Raw genomic sequence first — 23007 nt, forward strand, 5'->3', positions numbered from 1 at the left:
GGGGCAACCACACAGAAGCCGTGGTGAGCCTGAGGCCGTTAACCAGCGCCAACACCAGACTGCAGTAGACGAGCATATTCCCCGAACTCCACAAAGAAGTGTATTAGCTGCCGAGCCAAGCTGCGCAAAAGAGGCGTACGCTCCTGAAGAGGTTTTATTTTGAAATGTTTTTATTGGCATTTGTGAAATCACATTTATTTACAGCATACAGTATATTTAGTTCAATATTGTAGATTTCAGTTTTTAACAAATAACAAGTAAACAGTAACAAACATTAACTGGCTTCATTTATATTTCTGTTATTGCAAGTGATATCAGTTGTGTGGGGATATGGTACATAGTGGGCATCTTCCACTGCGGGGTAGCTGGTTGGGCGAACCCTTCCTCCGCTGAGAGGGACGAACAGTGATAGTCAAGGCTGGAGAAGCCACAACGGTTACAGGAGCCAGACAAAGCCGAGCAGGCATATGCCCTATCGTAACCGAGCAAAAGAAAGCTTATCAGAGGGCCAGAGGGCTTTGGATAGCCCTCCGAAATCAAGAAACGTTGATAGTCGAGGTTGCAAAAGCCAGAAGCCAAGAAAACCCAAACGGGCAGACAACCCACCAAAGCCCCAACAAAGTAAACCTGTCAGAGGGTCAGAGGACTTTGGGGAACCCAGAAAATACAAGACATAATGAACAGAAATGGAGAGAGAGAAATAACCTGAAGGGTTCCAATCCTTAAGTACAAAACAAGAACATTGTCAAGTACCAAAATGGAAATGGTGGAATTGTATTAAGAACACCTTTTCTTCCTGGAAAGAGGGAACCATATGGAAGTAAGATTTGACATACATAACCTGCAGAGAGGTTGTGAACTGGGTTGCAAGATATGAAAAGAGATCCAAATGACTGGGCCAGATAGGCATTTTCTTTTTATTTAAATAAACATACAAGTACACACTTAGTCTGAGTCCTCCTTCTGGGTCGCCACAAGAGGCTGTGGACACCGCACAAATGGGCATTGATTCCCCCATAAGCTACAAATAGGTTAGTTCCTTTGAACAGATTTTGTTAAGGCCAAATATGAATGTAATACCCTTGTGACGTCCAGAGTGTGCAGTCCCTGTTCAGCATGTGTAGTTGGGCTTGGAAAATAAAACAGGTAGTGATATTTCCTCATTAATGTGGAAATCACTGACTATCTTTGGAAGGAATCCCAGCTTTGTTTTCAGTACCACTTTGTCCCTATGAAACATTATGTAAGAGTCATCTACACAAGGCATGTCATTCTGATATCCTTCATGGAGAGGTTACTGCCACCAGGAATGCTGTTTCCAGGGTTACCCACTTTAAGTCAGTTGAAGTCAATGGCTCAAATGGTTTGTGCACAAGTGCGTTGAACACAATGTTCAGATCCCACGAAGTATGTTCGCCAGGGGATAGAGCCTAAACAGCCCACTGAAATGCCTTGAGCGTAGGACCCTTTGGGTAGCGTGCATGCAGTGGATGGGATGCAAAATAAAATAATCAAACCAACTCGGGAAGATGGCAACGGTTGCTGTTATATTATCTAAAACAGTTACAACGGACATTTGCTCGAGTCTCATCAACTCAATGCATTTCATTAAAAAAACTACTTTATAATAGAAATTCGTCAGAGGTGACGTCATACTATGTGGCAAATAAAGAAAACCTACGACGGGTTGTGATACGTTCACAGGGAACATCTAAGTACTTTCTATAAGGGGCTGGGATGTGATTGGACATCTAGTATCAGGTGGACACTTATGCCAACCTCTAATGCACTGTCATTCTCAACACTATTAAGTACACGATACATAATTGGCTCTGAAACTATAAAGGCCCTCTCTTATATGGCACTCTCCAATTGGTTGGTACGCGTGTGCCATTCTGGAACATTCAGCTCACTTAGCAGCATGCAAGCACAAACCCAGGTGCTAGGAGGTGGACTTGACTGCACCTCTCCACCCAATTAGCCCATCATCTCGCATCACCATTGCCTTCTGCCATGAAGATGGTCTTTGAACTTGGCCTTGCAAAAGTATCCTAGTCTCTGGGTTAAGGGCGTGCAAGCTTTCACTATTGTTGGTCTCAAACTCCACTCTCTGCTCCATTTCCACCCTTGGCTCACGTGACAGGAGAACACGATTTGGTCCATTTTACAGCATTTAAATGTCTTAAATGAATCAACCTTGGTGTTGTTTCTTTCCACCTTAACAAGGGATGATTCAGCATCTCACAATTACAGTCTTCAAGAATAGATAACCGGGCTTGGCTGCTTCAGCTTTTACACCAAGCCAGACGGCCCTCAAGTCTCTTCAGCTAATTCTTGCTGTGATACAGCCTTCAGCTTTTCTCTCCATAAGTCCTGGCTTACTAAAATTTGTGACACTGATGTCCAGTTTCTAATGGCGGCTTTGCATGCAGTCTATTCACTACTTATAGCCAGTGTCTAAGATTACTTGATCTACTTGTGTTATAGCATCTGTACATTTATTGAACTACTTGCATCGTCTGTAGTGCTTCTCACACGAGCAATCTTCTTTTTGCATATAAAAGCTTACTTGATTCTTAACTTAGTCATCAGTTTCTATGCGATTCATACATGCTCTTCAGCCAGTATTCTCAAGGCGTTACGCTTGTCTCGTGTGAGGTCACCAGCTTCTCTTTCTCTCTTTTCATATTCCTTCAGGGAGTTCCTCCCTCAGATTGTCATCTCTTCGGGAGTGCATTTGATAGGGTTTTCTTAGTGGATACCTTCTTTCGAATATACATTGCGGAATTGGCAAAACTGTTGTTTACAGCACATAGACGGTAGGAGCAGGGCCGGCCTTAAGGGCAGCAGCGCCCTGGGTGAATTGGTGCCCCGCGCGCCCCAGGTTCACAGGGGGGGCGGAAGGGGGCGGGGCAAGGAAGGGCCACTTTTCTTTTTTTTTCTTTAAGATTTGAATAGGACGCGTCAGCACCCCATTGTCATTGAATGAGTCCGCCACGGCGGGTGCATTCAATGACAATGAAGTGCCTGCCACGCCTTCTCCCACTACGCCAGCTCGGGGGAGCCCTTGGAAGACGGCCCCGAGCTGGCGTGGCAGGGGCTAATGGTGCCCTGAAGGGGAGTGGCGCCCTGGGCGGTCACCCAACTCGCCCCCCCCTAAGGCCGGCTCTGGGTCGGAGGATGGGATTTCCTGCAGAGGCATGTTGCTCCTCCTCTATAGCCTTTTTACTAAGGAACTGCCATTGATACAACCCTGCTCCCTGTGTTTAGATATGCATTTTTGGCCTCCAAGTATGTTTTACATGACTGCACCGATACCCCTGTTTCTGCCAGATCACTGACGAATATCAGAACATCATTCTGTGTGGCCTCTCTGGGATTTGCCCTGCTATGCAAGCACCAATGGCAAAAACGTGTCAATTTGCTAGAGTATTCAGCTCTTGTCCTACTTTTCTTGTCGCCTGTATGGCTGTCATATCTAACAGTCCTAGATGCCTGTACACTAGATCCTCCACGACCACATTGCGAAGGACAGCGATTGAGTATTTGGGTGGAGAATAATCTCTTGTTTTTACAGGAGTATGCCTTCCCAATCAGGTAGCTGCCACGGCGGTTGACACAATGTTGTACAGATCTGAAAATCAGAATCTCTTCGGCCAGTAAGGTGCCACAAGAACCATGGGATACCCCTCTGTACACTTCAGCTTGTGCAGTAACGTTTGAATTAGAGTGAGGGGCTGAAACGCATACAAAAATCTGCCTATGCCATTGAAGGCGAAAGCCTCTCCCAATGAGTCCGGAACGTTTCCCCACCCTGAAGCATATAGGGCACGTTGCCTGTTCTCATGTGTCGCAAAGAGGTCCACCATGGGCATAGCCTATTTTTGAAATATTGGAAGTAAAGCTTTCTGATTGAGACATAAGGCACACGAATGGGAGCTAAAACTGCTCAGCGCATCCGTCCTGATGTTCTAGTCTCTCAGGAAGGTGGGAGGCTATTGGCGAGATGGCATGTTTGAGACACCAGTTCCAGATCTCCATAGCCAGGAAGCGAAGGGGCCAAAGTTTCGTTCCCCTGTTTGTTGAGGTAGGACCTTGCGTGTTGTTTTACAGACAACAGAACCACAATGTCCACACAGCATTAGCAAAAATGCTTTTCGTTCGGAATATATGTGTTTGTACTCTTCTTCCAGGGCCCATAAAAAGAGCATGTATAGATAGTCCAACATGGATCCCCCACCTGCCATGGATGTTGCCATTGTCTTTGATGGAATCGGGGAGAAAACGGGACCCCCCAAAGCGAGCCTCCTTTCCTCCATCCATAAGAAAAACTGAACGGAAATCTCTTCGGTTTGTGGTTGTGTATCAGGACACGATTCCAAAGCCAGACGCAGCTGTAGTTTGCACATATGCAAACTGGAATGGGCTACAACTAAAATGCATGACGCCATTTGAGTTTGAATTTACGTGTGAATTTGAATAAGTCGACCTTCATATTAAAACAATTTAGAACTATATCTAGGTACGTATTTAAGTCCAACGTCTTTGTCTCACGATTTGTAAGTTGCCTCCTTGATAGGTTAATCCCTCTTGGGCTTTTATCTTGGCTTAAGGCGCTTTATAAATACAATTTAAATACAAAAAAATACTAAATATCTTCGGACGAAGCTTTTGTGGGGGTCACCAAAGACGAACTTGGGGATGGTTTGCCCAAAGCAAGTTTCCCCTTCCTCTCCTTTAACGCTTTTACAGTCATAGACTGGCACGAGCCACAATCTTCAAAGATGTAGTCCACACCCAGGCACCAGAGACATGCTCAAAAAGGTTCGGATATGGACATCTTAGCCGAACACTCAGCACATTTCTTGAAACCCACTTTCGGGATACGAGTAGACATTTTTCGTAAAGAACTAATAACTGCAAAGTAACACGCTGAGGCGAATAACCGTTTCGAGTAGCTGTGCGGAAAAACGGAACTGAAGCAACGGGCACAGTGTATGCCATATATACCAGCGTCAACTTCATACTCGAGGAGGCTGGAGGCTCTTGAGGTTGACGACGACGCACTGCGCACTCTGCTAAGAAAGGTTTCCGAGCTGCAAGCAGAATATTGGAGTACATCAAAGATGAGGAATACATGGGACAATCCATTCGAAATCATTTGTTGTGAACTATTAAAGAATCTAAAGGATTATAAAGGGAAACTGGAAGGATCACTGAAAGTCAAGAAACTTGAACAGATTTTAGTTCTGTTGAAAGAGCTGCCTTCTTGGGGAAGGGATCCCCGAGATATCTTGGAACTGTTTTGTACTTGGGAAAGGGAAACCAGAAATTTCTTGGAACTGTGTTGAACTTGGGGAAGGGAACCACAAGACCTTTTTGACCTATTGTGAACTTGGGGAAGGGGAAGTTGAAACAAGCCAGAGCTGGAAGAAGCTCAGAACTTTATTTTGAACACGGTTTCTTTTGGTGCTGATATTCCTACACATTGTATATCTTCAGTTGTGAGGGCAAGTATAGGTTTTGGACACAGACGGACTTTTAAATTTAACTTATTGACACAGACTATCCTTAGTTTCTTTAGGTAGGGAAATGCCACCTTATCATAGGGCAAGTTAGGCCTTACTCCATCTTGATAATTAAGACAAATAAAATACTTTGGTTAAGAAAAGTGAACCTGTTATCTGTGTCTTGCTTCATGATGCCTTCACAGGTCACAAAATCACCCTGTCTGACATTCCACAGTGCCACTGCGCTGGGTATCTGTGGCTTTGTGCCTGCACAAACAGAGTCAAGGATCTTTCAGTGAAGCGTCAGTAGGTCTGGAGTTAGAATCTTTACTGGAAGGCCAAACAAAAATATAGGAATTCAGGAAAGAGGTTCATCTTGACCGCATTTATGCGCCCCATCCAGGAGATCTCTTGTTTGTGACATTTGGTAAGGTCCTTAGAAAAGGCTTTGAATAGTTTGGGAAACTTGCAATGGTAAACTCAAGTAGAGAGGAGGGGATTGGTTATACCCAGATACAATTTCGAAGGGTAGGCCAAACTCAGTCTTCCAAGCGCCTCCTGATGCACCAAGACATTTAGGACATAGAACTTTCTCAGTTCGTTGTGGCAGATTTCAGGGACTCTGGGATGTTGGTTACAGTCAACATTAGGTTGTCGACATATAGGAAAACCTTATTGTGAATCCAGTTCACAGGTATACCTTCATCCTGAATAGGTTTAGTCGCTCCATGACTAGAGCAAAGATCAGTGGGGACAGCAGACATCCCAGTCTTGTTCCTCTAAAAATCGTAATAGGGCCGATTTAACCAAGATTGACCTATATTCTAGTTACTGGCGGTTAGCTAAGAACAAACGCTGGAACACAGGACAAAAGGTAATGGTTTGTAAGACCTGATGCATGAATGCCCAGTTCAACCTGTCAAAAGCCTTTGCCATGTCCAAGGCTAAAGCTCCCAATTTCGGATTCACTCATTTTCCATAGCTGCATGGGAGTGTCCACTATTCATGTGCAGTAAGCCATAAACTGAAGAATAAAAGGGAATCCAGTACAGGGGTCCCAGTGGGGCACCTTGTTCTTTGTGCACCTGCTCCTAGACCTCCACTTTACTGCTAGAGATTGCTTTGCATGGGTCATGGGCATTTACAGGAGTGGTGCTAAGCTGTACGTTTGGATACTTGTCTTGCTGTGGATTTGTATCCCATGTTAGCTTGGTTTCTGGTGATTCCATGCCACCTGATGTACTGCTCCCATGCTTTAAGTACAATGCATTCCATTGAATGTTCCTTGTGCATTCCAGGTTTGACTGTTGTGGCAGGTTCCTAGGTGGTAGGGCACTGCTGGGTTCGACATTTGTAACATGTATTTGTGCTAGAATAAAGCAGTTTACCTGAAAACGTTACTTTCTTATTGATCTCTGTTATTCTCTTACCGACCCAGTCACATTAGTACTATTTTGCAGTGCTGAGGCATTGGAGTTTCTAGTTCACAGGAATTAGGTAAATGCCACAAGAGTGCAAAGATGTGCAAATTACTGAATCATTGTGAATCACTACATGAGGACACCATTCACAATGTTATGAGGTCACCGCACAAATAATGAGTGCAAAGATCACTACAAATGCTTTTATCAGTGACTTTTGTTTAGTGTTTATAGTGCTGTGCTATTGGAGATGCTACATCTTGTGTGTGTGCATGGAGACATTTGTATGCAAATGCACTGTCTTTTGTTGGAGGGCACCTCATTTCCATATGGGATGGTTGGGAGGTGGGTCTGTGAGGGAGTCTTGGGCGGGGTAGAGGTTGCTCGTCTTGCTTGCCTTCACAAAGTGGTAAGGTGTGACAAAATGCCTTGCTTGCTTTTGGTGAAGGGAGGTGTCCACAATGCCTTGTCTGCAAACAGTTGTGAAGGGAGTTGTGGCATCATAGTATGCATATGCACGGAATGCATGCATGTTGAAGGACGTGGATACCTGTCAGTTGGTGTAAAATGTGGCTAGAGGAGGGTATGCTTGGCGGTTGTGATTCCATGATTTACGTTATCATGCTACCTACCTGCTGGATGTAATACAGGAATGTGCCATCCTCCTTCTGAGTCAGTCTTCTTCCAAGGAACCTACCACTGTGTAGTTTAAACACTGTCCCTCAGAGTTCTGAACTGCAAAACCCCTCTTCCAAGCAGATTGCTGCAGAGAACCACCTGACCACCAAAGCCAATAGGGGAATAGGCAAAAGGTCCAGGCAGTATAGAGTTGGTTCTGTTTCCACATTGTGGGGGGGGGGGATGCGAGGTGGAGAACTGACACCATAGGAATTTGGGAGCTCAGAAGATTCAGACAGCCCATGGTCCTGCAGAAGCTACAGAGGGCAGCGCACAATAACCCCAAAATGCTGAAAAGGGCACCCATTCAATGCAGAACAAAAGAACAGATTTACAAGCCTGCCGAGGGCTATATCTCAGGCAGTTGGAGTGGCAAGACTAAGAGAACACAGAGACCAATCCAGGTGGAGAACCAGACCTGGGAGAGAGCGACTTCGGGGGAGAACTTGACAATGGAAGAGGGGCATATGCAGAAACAGACCAAGAGAAAAGACCAGACACTAAGAGAAAACAGAGGAGAACTTGATCAAAGATGGAGGCCCTGGGTTGGTTCTTTAAAATAACACAGCAGGGCAAAATCCCTCAGTAAAGGGGCATGAGGGGGGAAGACTACTTGCTGGAAGGCGAATTTTTAACATCATAACCCAAGTACAGGGTCAGGGGAATGGGGAAATACTTGCTGGTAAGTGTGTCAAAGCTATTGCTACTGGCCCAGGAGTGCGACCAATGGTGAGAAAATATTATCGAAGCCAGACCTGTGCCCTAAAGAAAGTGGGGGTGGGGGATCCACTTGCAGGTGGGCCCGTCAAAGCGCAAGTAGGGTGCTAGATATCAAGAAGACAGGAGGGAACCAAATGGCTAAGAACTACATTGTCCAGAAGCGCGGAGTACTATATATCGCTGCATTGTCCAGAAGCCATTAGGGCGCTGCTTCCCTGGGACTGAAGTAAAGTGAAGTGAGAACAGCACTATATCCCAGAGGCTATATCAGTTAAGGAATCCTAAGGAACATTAGATTTCCCTTGGTTAGGTACCCGATTCCCAAGTAAATCGAACCACAATGGAATCCCCCTGTCTTGTTGTTAGGTTCCCTTCACTTTGTGTTCTCTTCCCTGGCACATAGGTATTCCTTTTGAGTTTTATGTGAAAGCCCAAGGCAGTATTTGAGTTCACCCCAACTATCCACTTTGCATTACTAATAAACGTGTTGCACTATATTTGTTTCAACTGTTCGGTTGATCCTTTGCCACAGCAGACCCGCCTTTTAGCACCTATATCAACTGACACAATTGACGCCTTAATCTTCTAAGCCCACTGCCTCCCTAGTAGATCTTAACTCATCATCCAGTGTCTGGGCCTTCCCAGATTTTTTAATTCCTTAGCTGGAAAATATTTTCAATGGCTCCATTGCAGATAGCCGCTTATTTTGTTTCTATAAACACGCTAAAGCTCTTCAAATGAAGCCCACCCTGGACCCTATTCTACAATGCAAGTACAGTCCCACTGCGATCCGACCCCAGTCTTCTAGAGCCTAACCTGTCGGGGTCCTCTGCTACCTGGCAACTTCAAATGTTCATCTTCTAACAGGTTCTTCTAGCTAGACTTCCACTGGACTTGTGGCCCATGGCAGTGAGATGTCCTGCTATCATTGGGAGAGGACTTGTTAAAAGCACCAGATGAGAACAGCTCAACCTTGCGCGGTCTACATAATTTCTTTGCAGCCTTCAATATGGTGGAGCAGGATGTCCAGAAGGATCACTTTCTCAAAGGTTGCCCACCTTTCTGCCATTGCACGCAAACGGTTCAGGTCATTTGAGGGTAGATCTAAGTTTCCACTGGCTCCTTTCATTCCACATTAAATGTGGTATACCACAAAGCTCAACCCATTTCAACTCTTATTTGATATCCATTTGTTAGGGAGAATTATCCAGAATGGCTAATTTCCCTTACCTACTGAGTCCCTCAGCAGCTTTGCTGGATCTCTAGGATTTTTTTAACTGGTAAGAGTGTGAGCCTTTTTTCTCACTCCTACATGTGTTTTGCTGAGTGTTTTACATTTTTGTGTTCATAGACTGTGGAGCTTCACCTACTCCATAGGCATCATCTTTTTACTGTGTGTCACACAGCACCTTTAGTGCAGTGACACAGGGTTGTCTTTTTCAGACTTACCACTTTAAACTCACATGTAAAGTTGCCATTGACTTTATTAGTCTTTTTAAGTTCACAGACCCAGTACAACCTATCTTCCATAGAGTACTGGAAAGGGTTAATAGTTATCCCTTTTTGTCGGTTTCTCCTGGAACATTATTTTGTTCCCCTTTCTTTAAGATTTGGCTGGTGGCAGTGGTGTCTACCCTATTTTTCCTACCGAAGTCTATGTTTTAGGCTAAGTTAGTAGCCTCAAACTTAAATCCGCTGGACCACATTTACTTTTATTTGGTTCCGGCTGGGTTTATTTGCCATTTCTTTTTGTAAAGGTCTTTCTCGTGTTTTACTCATCGCACCAAACCAGGTATGGTTCCTTTGTTTGCCGTCCTTTGGCGGGCTTCTGCACAAAAGCCCTCCTTAGGCGCCTGAATGTCTGAGGAGGACAGGATGTGAGGGAGGGGTTTGAGACTCCCTGCACAGGTCTCCTTGGAGACCCATGTCGCACTCTGTATGATTGGCTATGGTGACTGTCCTGCCAGGACAGCCACCCTGCTGTGGGATTGTCAAGTGGCACAGCGAGTCAAGTGGCACAGCGAGTAGAGCGCTCGCTTTGACATCCGTGCAGAGCCTGCTAACGCAGGTTCGAATCCCGGCAAGGCCAAACTCAGCCTTTCATCCTTCCGAGGTCAATAAATGAGCACCACACACCGTGGGTAATAATAAGCAGCGCTCAGATACCAGAGGGTTTGTAGCGCTATATAAGTGCCAAATTATTATTATTATTATTATTATTATTGACAGCCAGGCTGTGTGAATGGGGGAAAACTGCATAAAAAGCAGGTCTCTGGGACCTGGAAGGCAGAGTCGCCACTGGATCGAGAGAACCGAAGAGAAGCTGAAAGAAGAGGACCACTACCACGACTGAACCTCCCGGTGAAGCCCTGCTGCGGATCTGAATCTCCAAACTTCGACGACAGAGAAGATCTGCAAGGAATCTTCTTCCCTTGAAGGCTTCCCTCCCCAGGTCGAATTTGCTGTGCACAGCTGCAGTGAACCGGATAGCCAGGAGGACCGGACCCTGTTTGGGGTTTAAGGAGCGCACCCTTTATTCGTTGCTTTGCTCTGCTGCTGGTTTCTTCCCTGGGCAGTGCAGGACCCTCCAGTCTTCCTTCTTCATGTCAGTCCGACAGTCGCTTCAGGAACCGTGAGCCTGCAGGATCTGCAAGGAACTTCTGCCTCAGCTACAGCATTCTTCTTCTTCTAAGGTACTGTGCAAACCCGGTTGTTCGTTCCGTCCGACCGCAGTGAAAGTGTTTTAAATCTTTCACCAATCTGAGGGCTTGTTCTTCTCTACTCTTTTAAATAACTTTTCTTCTGACCAACTTCGTTTCGAACTCTTGGCAAAGACTTAACCGCAAACTAATCTGAACTGTTTGATCCTCTGCAAAGACTCTGAACCATTAACATTGGCCCAGGCCTATTGATTTGAATCCTCATTGTAGCAAGCCTTTTCTAGATTGCCCTGCCTACTTACTTGTTGGTGCCGATTAATTTTGTATAACCTTGTCTGTCCCTCCCTTTTAAATTGCTGGAGTGCCATTTTGCGCACACTTCATTTTGAGCTTAACTTGTCCAGAAATCATTGGGTGTTGTGTAGTATATTAAGAGAGTGACTTTCTGCTGCTTTACTTTAGTGAACTGTTTTACAAATGATGTGTAAATAAATGTATATTCTTTTACTCAGAAACCTTGAGTCAGTGTTTGTTTGAACCATAGTAATTGCTGTCCTATGTGTAACTTCTGATACTGCTCACTTTACTCTTGAGATAAGTCTGGCTGCTCAGCCATCGCTACCACTTTACTGTGTAGTACAGGCTTGTACCAAAGGTCAATTTGTACTGTCACTTGTAGTCTTAAGTGTGTGTGGTGTTCCCAAAGGCTACTGCATATGATTCTGCCTAACACCATTTCCATTACCTTTGCAATGATTTGGATTTCCACTATCTTTCTTAAGTGGATACCATACCCATCTGCATATTCGCATAACCCAATTACCCTAGGCCTATACCTAGGCTTTATTGAAAGCTGGATAGCCCACAACTGCCTGCAGCTTACCCAAGCTAAACCTGACATCTTCGATGGACCACCGCAAAATCCTTTAAAATCTCCCACATCCCCGACTCCACTTGGTTCTTCATTCTCTCTCTCGCTCTCTGACTCCTAACAGAAATGCAGGCTTGTGGATAGACCCAGTCCATGTCTCTACTACCTCAAAGAAAGTAAGGCAGTCCTGCAGCTTTGATATGAGGAAATCAAAAATGAATCCTCTCTTCTAACCAAAGCGCCTGCTACAATTGCTCAGAGATGAACTCAAGCACAGACTAAGTAACACATTTTGGAGGTCTTCCAGTCTTCTCCATTCAAAAAGTGAAAACAATTGAGAAAACAAACTGAAGCACATTTCATAAGGTGCTCCCCCTCCACCGGTCCCCAAGTATATAAACTGGCTCACTGTGAAATATAGGTTTCAAATGGAGAACCTCTAATCCATAAAGGTCTTCAATGAACAGCCTGCTTCTCTCACTGACAGAGGTCAACTATACACTGATGAATCGAGGGAAGTGGTCCCTTCTCCCCAATGGGCAGCCTCTCCCTGTGAGGCTAGGGAGGTGAGCCCAAAAGGACTCCTGTTCCTCCGAGGAACTCCTTAAGCAAAGCCATATAATAGCATATATGGAGCTGTCTGCCATATTCAATACTTCCAATTACCAAGACTCGAAGAAGAAACAAGAGAAAAGAGCTGCTGGTTCTTTAACCGAAATGTATAGATCCACTGAGATGAGTGGATTTAAAGAGGTGTTAGTAAACTCTGGAGACAAACGAGAGCGAAGAGAGAGGATTGCATGGTGAAGCAGGGGAGGTCCCTTGGTAACGATACACTGTCTGGAGGCGGGCCGTGAACAAGAGTGGAGCCTGCGAAATCCAAAGTTACTGGAAGCCGACAACAGAGAAGTGAGCTGTGTGGAGACCGAAGGAGACGAGAATACTCCCAGAGTGGAGCTGGAGTAGTGGTGGTGGCGTGACCACAAGGTTACAGTGGTGGGCAGGTTGCCCGGGCAATGAAGCATAGTGCGCAAGGGTAGATCGCTACAGCTGGCGCAGCTCCCCAATGAGGAATACAGAAGTTGGGAGAGAGGACGAGCCACGTCGGGAAAAGAGGCCAGCGAGGAGACTAAAAAAGTAGAGAGAACGCCCAGAGTGATCCGAATCGTACGCTACCCAGAGACGTTCCCACCTGAACGAGAATGTAACAGGGATCCGCAGAGGAACGTGAACCGAGGCGAGAATCATTATGAGAAACACTGAAACTCGTCCCAGTAGAAATGAGAAAAGTGAGAAAGTAACTCGGACAAACTTGAACTGCCTGAGTGAAGGAAAGAAGCATAACCCACCCAAAAAGGGAAACCAACAGAGCTGAAACATGACCTGCCTAAACAACAGAGAAAGAATAACTAATCTTAAAAAGTGAAATAGGGAGAACTGTAAGAGAGTTTGAAACGCACTTCAAAGTTCAGTCTGGGTAGCCTTTAGGATAAACAACTTACAAGTAAAGTATTAACCCGGAATGAAGGGAAGATTTACCCATGTGTGAAGTGAATGAGTGATACATAAGAACGACAGAAGACAAGCAACAGAGGGCCCAAGAAGCCTTCACAAAAGATAACTGGCAAGAGAATACAGAGGAGAGGAGAGAGAGGGGAAATGTACAGACAAGAGAAATAAGAATCTCGTTGGGACTTATAGTTTGTCTGAATATGCAAACCTTTCCAAGATTAACCCAAGGAACCGAAAAGGCTCAAGGAAAGTCATTGCATCAAGGAACGTGAGGAGCAACAGCACATTGAGAGTTTTGTATGGGCTAATACGAGAAGTCACAAAAGACTATTTGAAAATTACTTATTGAGCTGGGGTTTAAAAAACCTTGAGAACAATATAAGAAGCACCTACCAGAAGAAGGTAAACATTTCTCCTGACCTTATTCTTTTTTTGGTTCAACTTAGTGAGGAGTCATATAACATTCGTTTTTATACTCATTCTTTTTGGACATTTCAAGATAACGGACAAGCCCCTTAATTAGTAAAGTAGGTAGGGAATACCCAATAGCGATAGGGGCAGTCTGATATTCGCCACATTATTTAATACAGTAATTCTAAAGATGTCCTCCAAGAGTCTGCTTCCTCCTCCTGATCTGCCACAACACCCACTCATCAGTCACCAACATCCACTGACTGCCTCTTATCAGCTCCCAGATTCCTTTGTTTCGCTAGCGGTGGCAAAGGTTTGCTGTGGCCCCTTCAAGTGAATAAACTTAATTTCTTTCTTTCCTTGCTCTAAACTCAACCATATACCTTTCACAGCTAGTTTTTTTTTTTTTTTAAACTCTTCAGCAGCTAAATGCTGGCTACTTTCTCCAATCTGGTCTGTGCAGAACAGAGCTAAGAGGCAGTCAGGTCCACAGTGTAGACTATATCAATGATCCAATTTGCTCACATGTATGCTTCTAGAAAGCCTTCTGAGTCTGTTCCATACCACTGGTGTCCCACTCTTGTCAGCCAATGTTTTCGTGTGGCATGGTAAAAACATATAGGTCTCTGCAGGCCCTAAGGTGCAGAGAAGCTCCACAATACTAAGAAGGCATCTTTCTCTGCCCAAGGACTCTTAAGGACTATTGCTGACAGGAGTCAATGATGGATTTGGTACTATACAATTGCCTGTACCCAATACAAGCAAACCTGTACAGAACATCTAAACGCACTCAGAATACTGAAATTAGAGCCATACTGAAATATAAAAGGTTTGCATTGGCCCGTCTGGAAACAGAGGGGTAGATGAGACGTTTCCAAATTCAAATCATTTGAAAATACCTCTTTCATGGCTTTTCTCAACTCAATTCCCTGCACACGCTGTAGTTTCTATGCACCACAAAACAGAACTATGTTCCTTAGACAGCAAAAAGATAGCTATAGAAATAATACCATGTTCGAGCGAGTGTTAACAGAACAGGAAATAAAGAATAAGATAGAGGTCTCCTTCCAAACCAATCATCCTGCCCATAGATTTGGTTAGAATTACCTGTCCTAGATTCATCCACAAAGATAGAGTGTACTCAAAATTGGCAACGGAAATTGTGGCATGGCACAGCAGAGCATGGTAGAATGATACAGGTTTGGACAATGGGTTGCAGAATGTAGCATGTTCGGCACAGTGGGGCTAAGCAGGGCACGGCTGCAGAAATACCAGTTCAAGAAAAGCAACCAATTCAACAAGTGCTACAGGTAACATTTGCAGTTTTGCTTGGGATCAATGGCTTTAAGGGAGGAGGGGCATGGTTCATTTTCAGGCAATTTGCAGCCCAATTCACATAAACACTGATCCATTACAGTAATAGTGCATACAGAACAAACCGACAATTCGCCAAGTCACTTTACCTCAGACGGTTCCTTAAATACAAACTGACTTTGTGGCACTGGTTGCTCTTTAGCCCATCTGGTAAGTCCTGGATATTCAGGAGGAATGCGTATTCGAGAGGCTGGTGAGCCTACGGGAGCAAAGAAAACATTTGTTCATTTGTAAATCCTGAAGCCACGCACGCCATTGAGAAAACCCAAATACAAACTCCACCACTACCCAACAACCTACCACAGAACAAAACCCTTTATATTCAGCAGATCTAAAAGTAGCTCTGGTGTGTTACATGGCCAATAGTTTACCAACATTTCTGGGGTCATGTAAAAAAAATAAAAAATCACAAAGGTGATGTGCTCTGCCATTTTTTCAGCCATTTTTCACATTGAATATAAAAGGGTAAAATGTTACAGTGAATGTTACAACTTTCCAAATAAATGCAAACGGTACCTGGGCCCCATAAAATAAGCATGTATGAGAGTATAAGCCATCTGAGCACTGTCTGAACTCTCAAAGTCAACAAATAGTGGCAATGTCCCACGTTCAGTAACAACATATCTCCACGCTCCTCCCTACTATATCTTAGCAGTATGCATGTTCAGCTGAATGGGGCTATGTTTGTATTTCTCTTCTAAATGTTTTAAGTTTATTCTTTCAGGAACAACAACGAAATTATTACAGTTATCTGAATCAGATGGAACAGCAACAGGTGATGAAGTTTAAGGGCTTAAGGTGGCTTGACACTGTCCTTAAACTACCAGTCTCCAAACTCCTCTCAGCTGCATCCTAGGACTTCGACCTAGGTCACAACCACTTATGTGACCAGAAGGGATGGATGCAAGAATTAAAGGATACATGCCCCATGCCATCATCAAAACTTGCCTGTATGTGGGGCTACTCGCTGTGGACCTGCCCAGCCACCTTGCACTCGTGCTTTTCTCCTCTTGTCCTCCATTGTTACACTTCACTAGTTTGTCATTTCTGGAGTGGGGGAGAAAATCGCACAGGTAAAAATTAAAAACACCAAGTACACAGCCAGTAGGTCCCTGGTTCGGGACCAGCTCATATGAGCTAGGTGTATAGATTAATGCAGAAGACTACTTTCCCAGACGCTCTAGAACACAATTTCATGTCCACTTTCCTAGGCCAATGAAGGGTGAAGAGACAGTATATGTGCCAGGCAAGTGCTAGCCTTTGCTAAATCACTGTTTAAGCACATTAATATTAGTGAGCTATAACAACAACAAAAGGTTTGCTTCATTAAAAGGGTGATAAACATAGCAATTTCACTGTTTGTGAATGAGCCTCTGTTCCACTGAGTTTTCTGTCCCTTTTGTATAGTATGACAGTTCACAAGCTGTCGTCACATCTCCCGAAGGGGGAGCCCTTTTCCATTAGGCTAGGGAGGTGAAACCGCTACCCAATAGTCCCCCTAGGGGTGGTTTAATGCGGGAGCACCTCATGAGGAGGGACCCCCCCTCTGGGGACAAGGAAGATCACCTGGAGTACAGCCCATTGAATGTTGTCACTCCCCAACATTTCCTAGCCCTCCCCAATGTTCAGAACAACTACATTTACAGCAAACTTATGTATTGTTCTAACATAGAATATCAAGCCAAAAGTACTAGAAAGAGGAAGAGCACAGGAGACATGAAGGTCATTGATTGGTACGAGGTGGCCACAAGGAGGCATGAGGATTAAGTTGTTTCACAATCTGCATGGGAGAAACTGGATACAATGAATAAAAAGGAATAACGGATTATCAAATGTGTCAAGTCCATCCGTGTCAAGCACAGCCATGTCAAACCCTGCCAGGTCTAGCAGCAGGTGTAGAGGCAAACCAGCAGGAGATATCCAGGCACTGCCGAATGACCAGAGGGAAGAGGACCCCAGTGACGTGCTGTGGGAGTGCTCCATGGGTTCTGTAGAAGCAAACCTGGGTATAAGACCAAGTAAGAGACATGAGCCGCGGAACCAACAAAATAAGTACTGTAAGGAACTCATGGTGGCAATAGTAAAGACAGACACAAGTGATCACAGCACAGTGTTTATAAAACTGTACAGGTAGGTTGGAAAAACCCTAATCTAAACCTAAATGTAAAATGGGAGCAAGCTTCGACGATCAAACAATAAGTCAGTCCTAGTGGTGTCTTTGTCAAGTAAAAAAAGCCTATACTAAGAAAACCTATTACCAATGATTACGCTAAATACAAAAGAAGTGTGGGATAATTCTCCTAAAAAGAAGGAAGTGTTCACAAATAATAAATCAGGATGCAGTAGTCAGGGTCTCCCTTCCCCACGTTTTGAGCACAGGACGACGTGGGATTCCGGAGCATAGCACACGCTTGAACTTTCCCAGCACAAGCCAACAGTTCCGCTCTCAGCAATCAGGACCTTTGTGGTTAAGTTTCTTGCCTCCGAGGACCGGATATATTCGAAACAATAAACAAAAGAATTCCTTTTCGTATGAACGGTGGGGGATGACTTTTCAGCCCTGGATCGCCCTCTTCCGGGCAAAGATCCACAAAAAGTTCTTAATGATATCAGGACCTTCGATAGTTACGTTTTCTTGCTTCCGAGGGCCTGACAGGTTCAAAGTACAAAACAAAAGTTCTTTTCTGGTTGCATTCTGGGTGAGAATTCCTCACCCTTGAGACCCCTCTTCCGGGCTCCGACAACTCTCTAATATCAATCTCCCTCCCTCGGATTCACTCTGGTTTATATTCAATAACTTGATCCGTTGCCTTCATGTGTCAGGGTGTGTTGAGTTTACTACGGCTCACACTAACATGCTTTCTCCTTTGACATTCACAAATCTTTGGGTGACGGCTGTTCACCCGTTGCATCCCCCTCTTCCGGGCTCAGACCGTTCCAGAATGCTCGTCTCCCTCTGTTGGGTTCACTATGCTTTCTGAACAAACTCACCTGTGACATTCACAAATCTTAATGTCTTTTTAAACAGATGACTGTGGAAATCGGTCTGTTGGGTTCACTCTTGTCAACACACTGTATATTCCGACTTCAGAATTTGCCCCCTGTTCATCGGCATCCCTCCTTCAGGTTCAATCTTGCCAACTTTGTCATCAGTTTTTATGAGGCGAGATACACTTCCCTTCACAATCATCTGTCGGTCAAAGACTTTCGACTGTACAGAGGATTTTACTGGACCCCTGTATGAAAACTTTGACCCCCTTTCTCGCCTTTCCAAGGTCTTCTGGTAATGGTAGTTTTAACAAAATCGGGTAATTGCCCAGAGTTTCCCGAGTGAGCACCCACGTGGTGCTGACTCCTCTGTTGCTGGTTTTCCCCCCTTTTTGTATCAATGGTTCTTTGAACTTTCACAGTTCAATTAGCAGTTTGCTACTTTCGTTCAACAGTTTTTTTTTATTTTTTATTATTTTTTATTGGCTCTTCCCTTGACTCTCCGGCTGTGATGAACCGCTTGGCTTTTCTTGTCTGGCGAAGTCAAGGTCGGTACCACAGTGGTAAGCGTCTCTCCTCGGCTTGGTTATCAATGGAGGGCCCTGTGTACCGTTAACATCTGCTGCAAGACACGCAGACTATTGTTTGTGGCCTTACGATTCCTTCTGCAAAGTTTTCACAAGCCTTGGTCGAAAAGGGCAAAGTCGCTTCTCTCCTCTTCACCCTCTCGGTTTGTGCCGTCTTTCTACTCCTCTTGAACTGCTGTGCTGAGTTAGCTCTCTCGACGTGCAGTCTGCCTTGCTCGTATTGTGCTCTCGTGATCCACCTTTTATCCTGGTGGGGAAGGGAAAGGGCCGTCAGGTGTGTGTGTGATTCTGGTTAATTGCCTGACTTTGCAGGACCCTTGTGTTGGGACACGTCAGGTAAATGGCTCGGGTGTTAGTCTGCCGTCCTTTGTGATATGCGAAAGTGTTCACATCAGAAAAGTGGGGGGTAGAGTGTTTACGTATCCTAAGTGGTAGGTTGGGGAAAAGGGGTCATAAGAAGGTGGATACTGTGTCTCACCAGTCAGTGTTCCACTTCCACTCCCCGAGGACCCCCCCATCCAGGTGATCCTCCCTCACTGGTCCACCCCCAAGAACTGAATCCAATAGTGATGGCTGTGTCCTGGCCACCTGGATGATAGATCCCCGGGGACTAGACAGGGATATACCTTCAGGTTTCTCACAGTACCATGCAGCTGACAGAGCAACGGCAGTGAACCAACAGAGCCGCAGAAAGGACCCAAAGTCCCAGGAAGTCCCAGCGACGTGCCACGATTCCACACAAGGTAACGGGAGGTACAGGAAACCCAGAGGGCATGCAAGGGTAGAAGGGAGGCTGGTTCACAAAGCTCTCTCCTGCCTCAATAGTGGGAAGCCCGCAACTTGGCATAACCAGAGAAGGGCCTGGGACCCGAAAGTAGATACCGAGGGCATTAGAGGAAATCTTCCTCGTCAAAGTGGGAAAGAGAAAACCACTGACCATGAGAGAAGGGCCTAGGACCCAAACAAGATTTGGAACTTTGCTAACAAACTAGAGTGGCAAAGCAGACATCAAGCTGAAAGCAGGGAGAGAAAAAACTGAACCAAGCAATACCAGGAGAAGGGAGGCATTCCCTTGGTCCTGAGCTGAGAGTTTTGCCGGAAACACCAGGGAAAGGGAGTCATTCCCCCTGGTTTTATTGGAACACAGTATAGATGTAGACCAGGAGAAGGGAGCCATTCTCCTGAATGTGAAATTGTTAAAGACTGGGTGAAACCTGCAAGTCAGGGGAAGGGTGTCATTCTTACAAAAAAGGTAGCAGGTGCCCTTCTCTTGAAAGAATACGGCATGGTAACCTGTTCAGTGGTTTTTCACCACTTTGAGAGTTTGCAGCCATCTGCTTTTTTGGAATGTTTTACCCCTTTTTCTACACTTGATTCTTTTGAAAATATGCATACACACTCTCTCGTTTTCTTCCCTTTCTTTGTCTGACATTATTATGCCCCAGCTTGTATGACTTATCCTTTTCCACATCATCATTGTCTACTTAAAGACAGTGTGCTGTGCTTGTCTGTTATGACATCATCTAGCCTTCCTCCAGTTTCCCTCGGTAGAGATTCTTCTGTGTTCTCTTGGGGCAAAATTGTTAATTCTCAGGACACAAAACCAGAGATGTCCCTGTTCTAAAAGGATAACTTTAGAGACCATCTTGGAGTCATCTGATGATCATCGAACTACACTAGAAGTCATTTCCACATCAGACGTCATCACACTCTACCAGCAAATTTTTCAGAATGGTGGGTGATGAGCTTAAGATCACCTAATATGCTAACATCATCCCTATTTTAGAAAACTTTGTTCCGATGATTTTAGGATGACTTGCTGATCATTTCAAGAGATTGCCTGTTTGTCTCCAATGATTTGGGGATGATTCGGGGATAACCTGCCGATTATTTCAAGAGCATCGCCATGAAACATGTTTGTTCTTGATGATTTGGGGATGACTTACGGATTACTTCATGATTTGCAGACTAATACTGATTGTCATTCAGCTTTTGCTTAGTTGCACTTGTGCTGAATGGACCCCCAATGTGGCATGGGTAAAGCGTGAGACTATGTTGGGCCAAAGTGGAAGCCAGAGACCTAAACATAGCATGCACCCCTCGGTGAGAATCCTTTGCCATCCCAGTCAAAAGCAGGCACCCAGCACCCTTACCATCCCCAATGTGGCAAGGTCAAAGCTTGAGACTATGTTGGGCCAAAGTGGAAGCTAGAGATCTAAACATAGCATGCACCCCTCGGTGAGAATCCTTTGCCATCCCAGTCAAAAGCAGGAACCCAGCACCCTCACAAGCAATACATTTCCATGCTGACTGCAAGAATATATGCCAGTATTCACATATATTCATTCACACACTATTCTTGTTTGCTTTGAGCGTAACATTAAAAACAGGTTTGTCTGGGTATGGTAACCCAAACAGCTGGAAGATCGGACCCGTGTGGATTCCCACTACGATTCTGTAGTATAGAATGAAATAATTCTGTGATTTAAGGTTGTTCAAGTTTTTGTAAATATTTTATTCCAAAGAAAGAAAAGGCCTAAAAAATGAACTAAAAGTCCAATACATTTCGGTCCTAGCGACCATCTTCAGGGACAATTTCTAAAGAAGAGGATATATACAGGAAGTAACAATTAATATAAACATTCTTCAAACAAACTCTTTGTTAAACTCCAAAATATCATCAACTTGTTCATAATCATATTCCTATAATTATCAGGCTTTTGTTTCTTTGCTTCGCATTAACTTTATTATATTTTCTCATCTGGAGCCCTTAAATGTATCCATAATACATTCATATTTTACTTAATATTGCAATTTATTCTACTTCAGATAAAAGTGTGTTGTATGAGGTATTAAATGCACATCATTCCTTACTTAAATGCTCAGTGGTTCTCAAGGGTTGCTGTTCTGTATTTGAATATGTCACTGATTTGGTGAAATTCCTAAAAATATATGATTTCTATCTAAAGTACCAGATATTTTACAATGGTGCTGAAGGTAATCCTTTCTTACCCACTTGTTACTTTATATGAACTTCCGTGGGACACCAGGATCGCAGTAGTGCGACTGCCTGTGTCCCCCGTTTGTTTTTATTTTAAAAAGGACACCGGCATACGCAGCTTGATGACGTCATCAGCGTGATGAGGTCATTGAGCGCCAGCGGCCATTTTGAGTAGGTTACAAGTCATTGTATTCCTGTGGTTATGGAATTGTAACAGACAATTGTATTGAATTAGAGGAAGATCTCATGTGTTTGAATTGAGCACACATGCAGGATTATATAATTACTCACAGAAAAGATCCAAAACCTTTCTACTGAAAAGAAATATAATAAATAATAATGAGCTCGATATTTTATACTTAAGTGTTATAGTCTCAACAGTTCATGTTGTGCCTTTCCAAAATATTTAGGGTGCACATGGAGTTAATTTGTTGCAGTTTAACACTTGACAGTTTATGGACTGCATTGGGCATTATTTCAGTTGTAAACCACATTCTGCATCAATCATTGATCTCTTGGTTTTAATTAGGAACGTGGTGGTCACTTCATCATCTGGAATGGTGCTCATTGAAATTGTATCCTGTGGTTCGTGCAGATGGTCATGCCCCTTGGGGATGGTTTGTTCATAGAAAGCATGCAGTTACACTCTTCATTCATGCCTCTGGGATATAGGGAATTCAATTTCTTTATCCAATAGGTCTCCGTTTGGTTCAAGATGATGATGTTGCTACTTCCATCTCCCTTTTCAACAGTCTCCAAAATTTGAAATTTCATTTGCGCAATATGGTTGTGCTACTGTAGATTTAAGATTTCCAGCGCAAATATTAGAACTATGTTCATTCCAATGAGTTTTAGCATTTCTTTGAAACTTTCTTTATTGATTTTCATTCGCCCAATACACAACTGTTCCAAATTACCCTCAGTTTATAGGCCCTCCCGTCCCACCCCCCTTCCAACTCACAATATTGCAGCCAAGCAAGTGCATATATCATGTGGTTGCCAGTAACACAGGAAGTAGCAACAATCTTCATGGTTCACCATCGAGTGTGTCCAGTGGCTTTAAAGCAACCACATGTGTGCACTCCTGTGCGCAGTCCGGAGACAAAGCAGGGGTTTGTGCTGATGAGGCAATATGAGCCATGTACTGTCTTAGGGGGGCAGTAGTCAAATGGACGGCTGGAATTGTGGAGGCTTATCTCGTTTCCCTCTGTTCTGATACGGTCATGCCTTCAAGCCACTTTGGGAATGTGGGAGGATTGATCTACCCCACGCTC

General features: G+C 44.3%; 1 protein-coding gene across 5 annotated transcripts in view; it reads right to left on the reverse strand.

The window, feature by feature from the left end:
- ALKBH3 (alkB homolog 3, alpha-ketoglutarate dependent dioxygenase) overlaps positions 1-23007 on the reverse strand; it is a 653468-nt gene that overhangs the window by 604295 nt on the left and 26166 nt on the right. For all 5 annotated transcript variants that reach the window (XR_011279653.1, XM_069623324.1, XM_069623325.1 and 2 more), the window contains exons 2-3: positions 16106-16204; positions 15247-15356 (exon numbers count right to left, since the gene is read on the reverse strand). Coding sequence is in view for 4 of the 5 variants with exons in the window: in XM_069623324.1 (XP_069479425.1) it covers positions 15247-15356; positions 16106-16178 (183 nt within the window). In the remaining variant the exon portion in view is untranslated. The remainder of the gene's footprint in view (positions 1-15246; positions 15357-16105; positions 16205-23007) is intronic.

Source organism: Ambystoma mexicanum, chromosome 11, assembly GCF_040938575.1.
Source record: "Ambystoma mexicanum isolate Mex_15411 chromosome 11, UKY_AmexF1_1, whole genome shotgun sequence".
In the NCBI taxonomy this organism is placed as follows: domain Eukaryota; kingdom Metazoa; phylum Chordata; class Amphibia; order Caudata; family Ambystomatidae; genus Ambystoma; species Ambystoma mexicanum.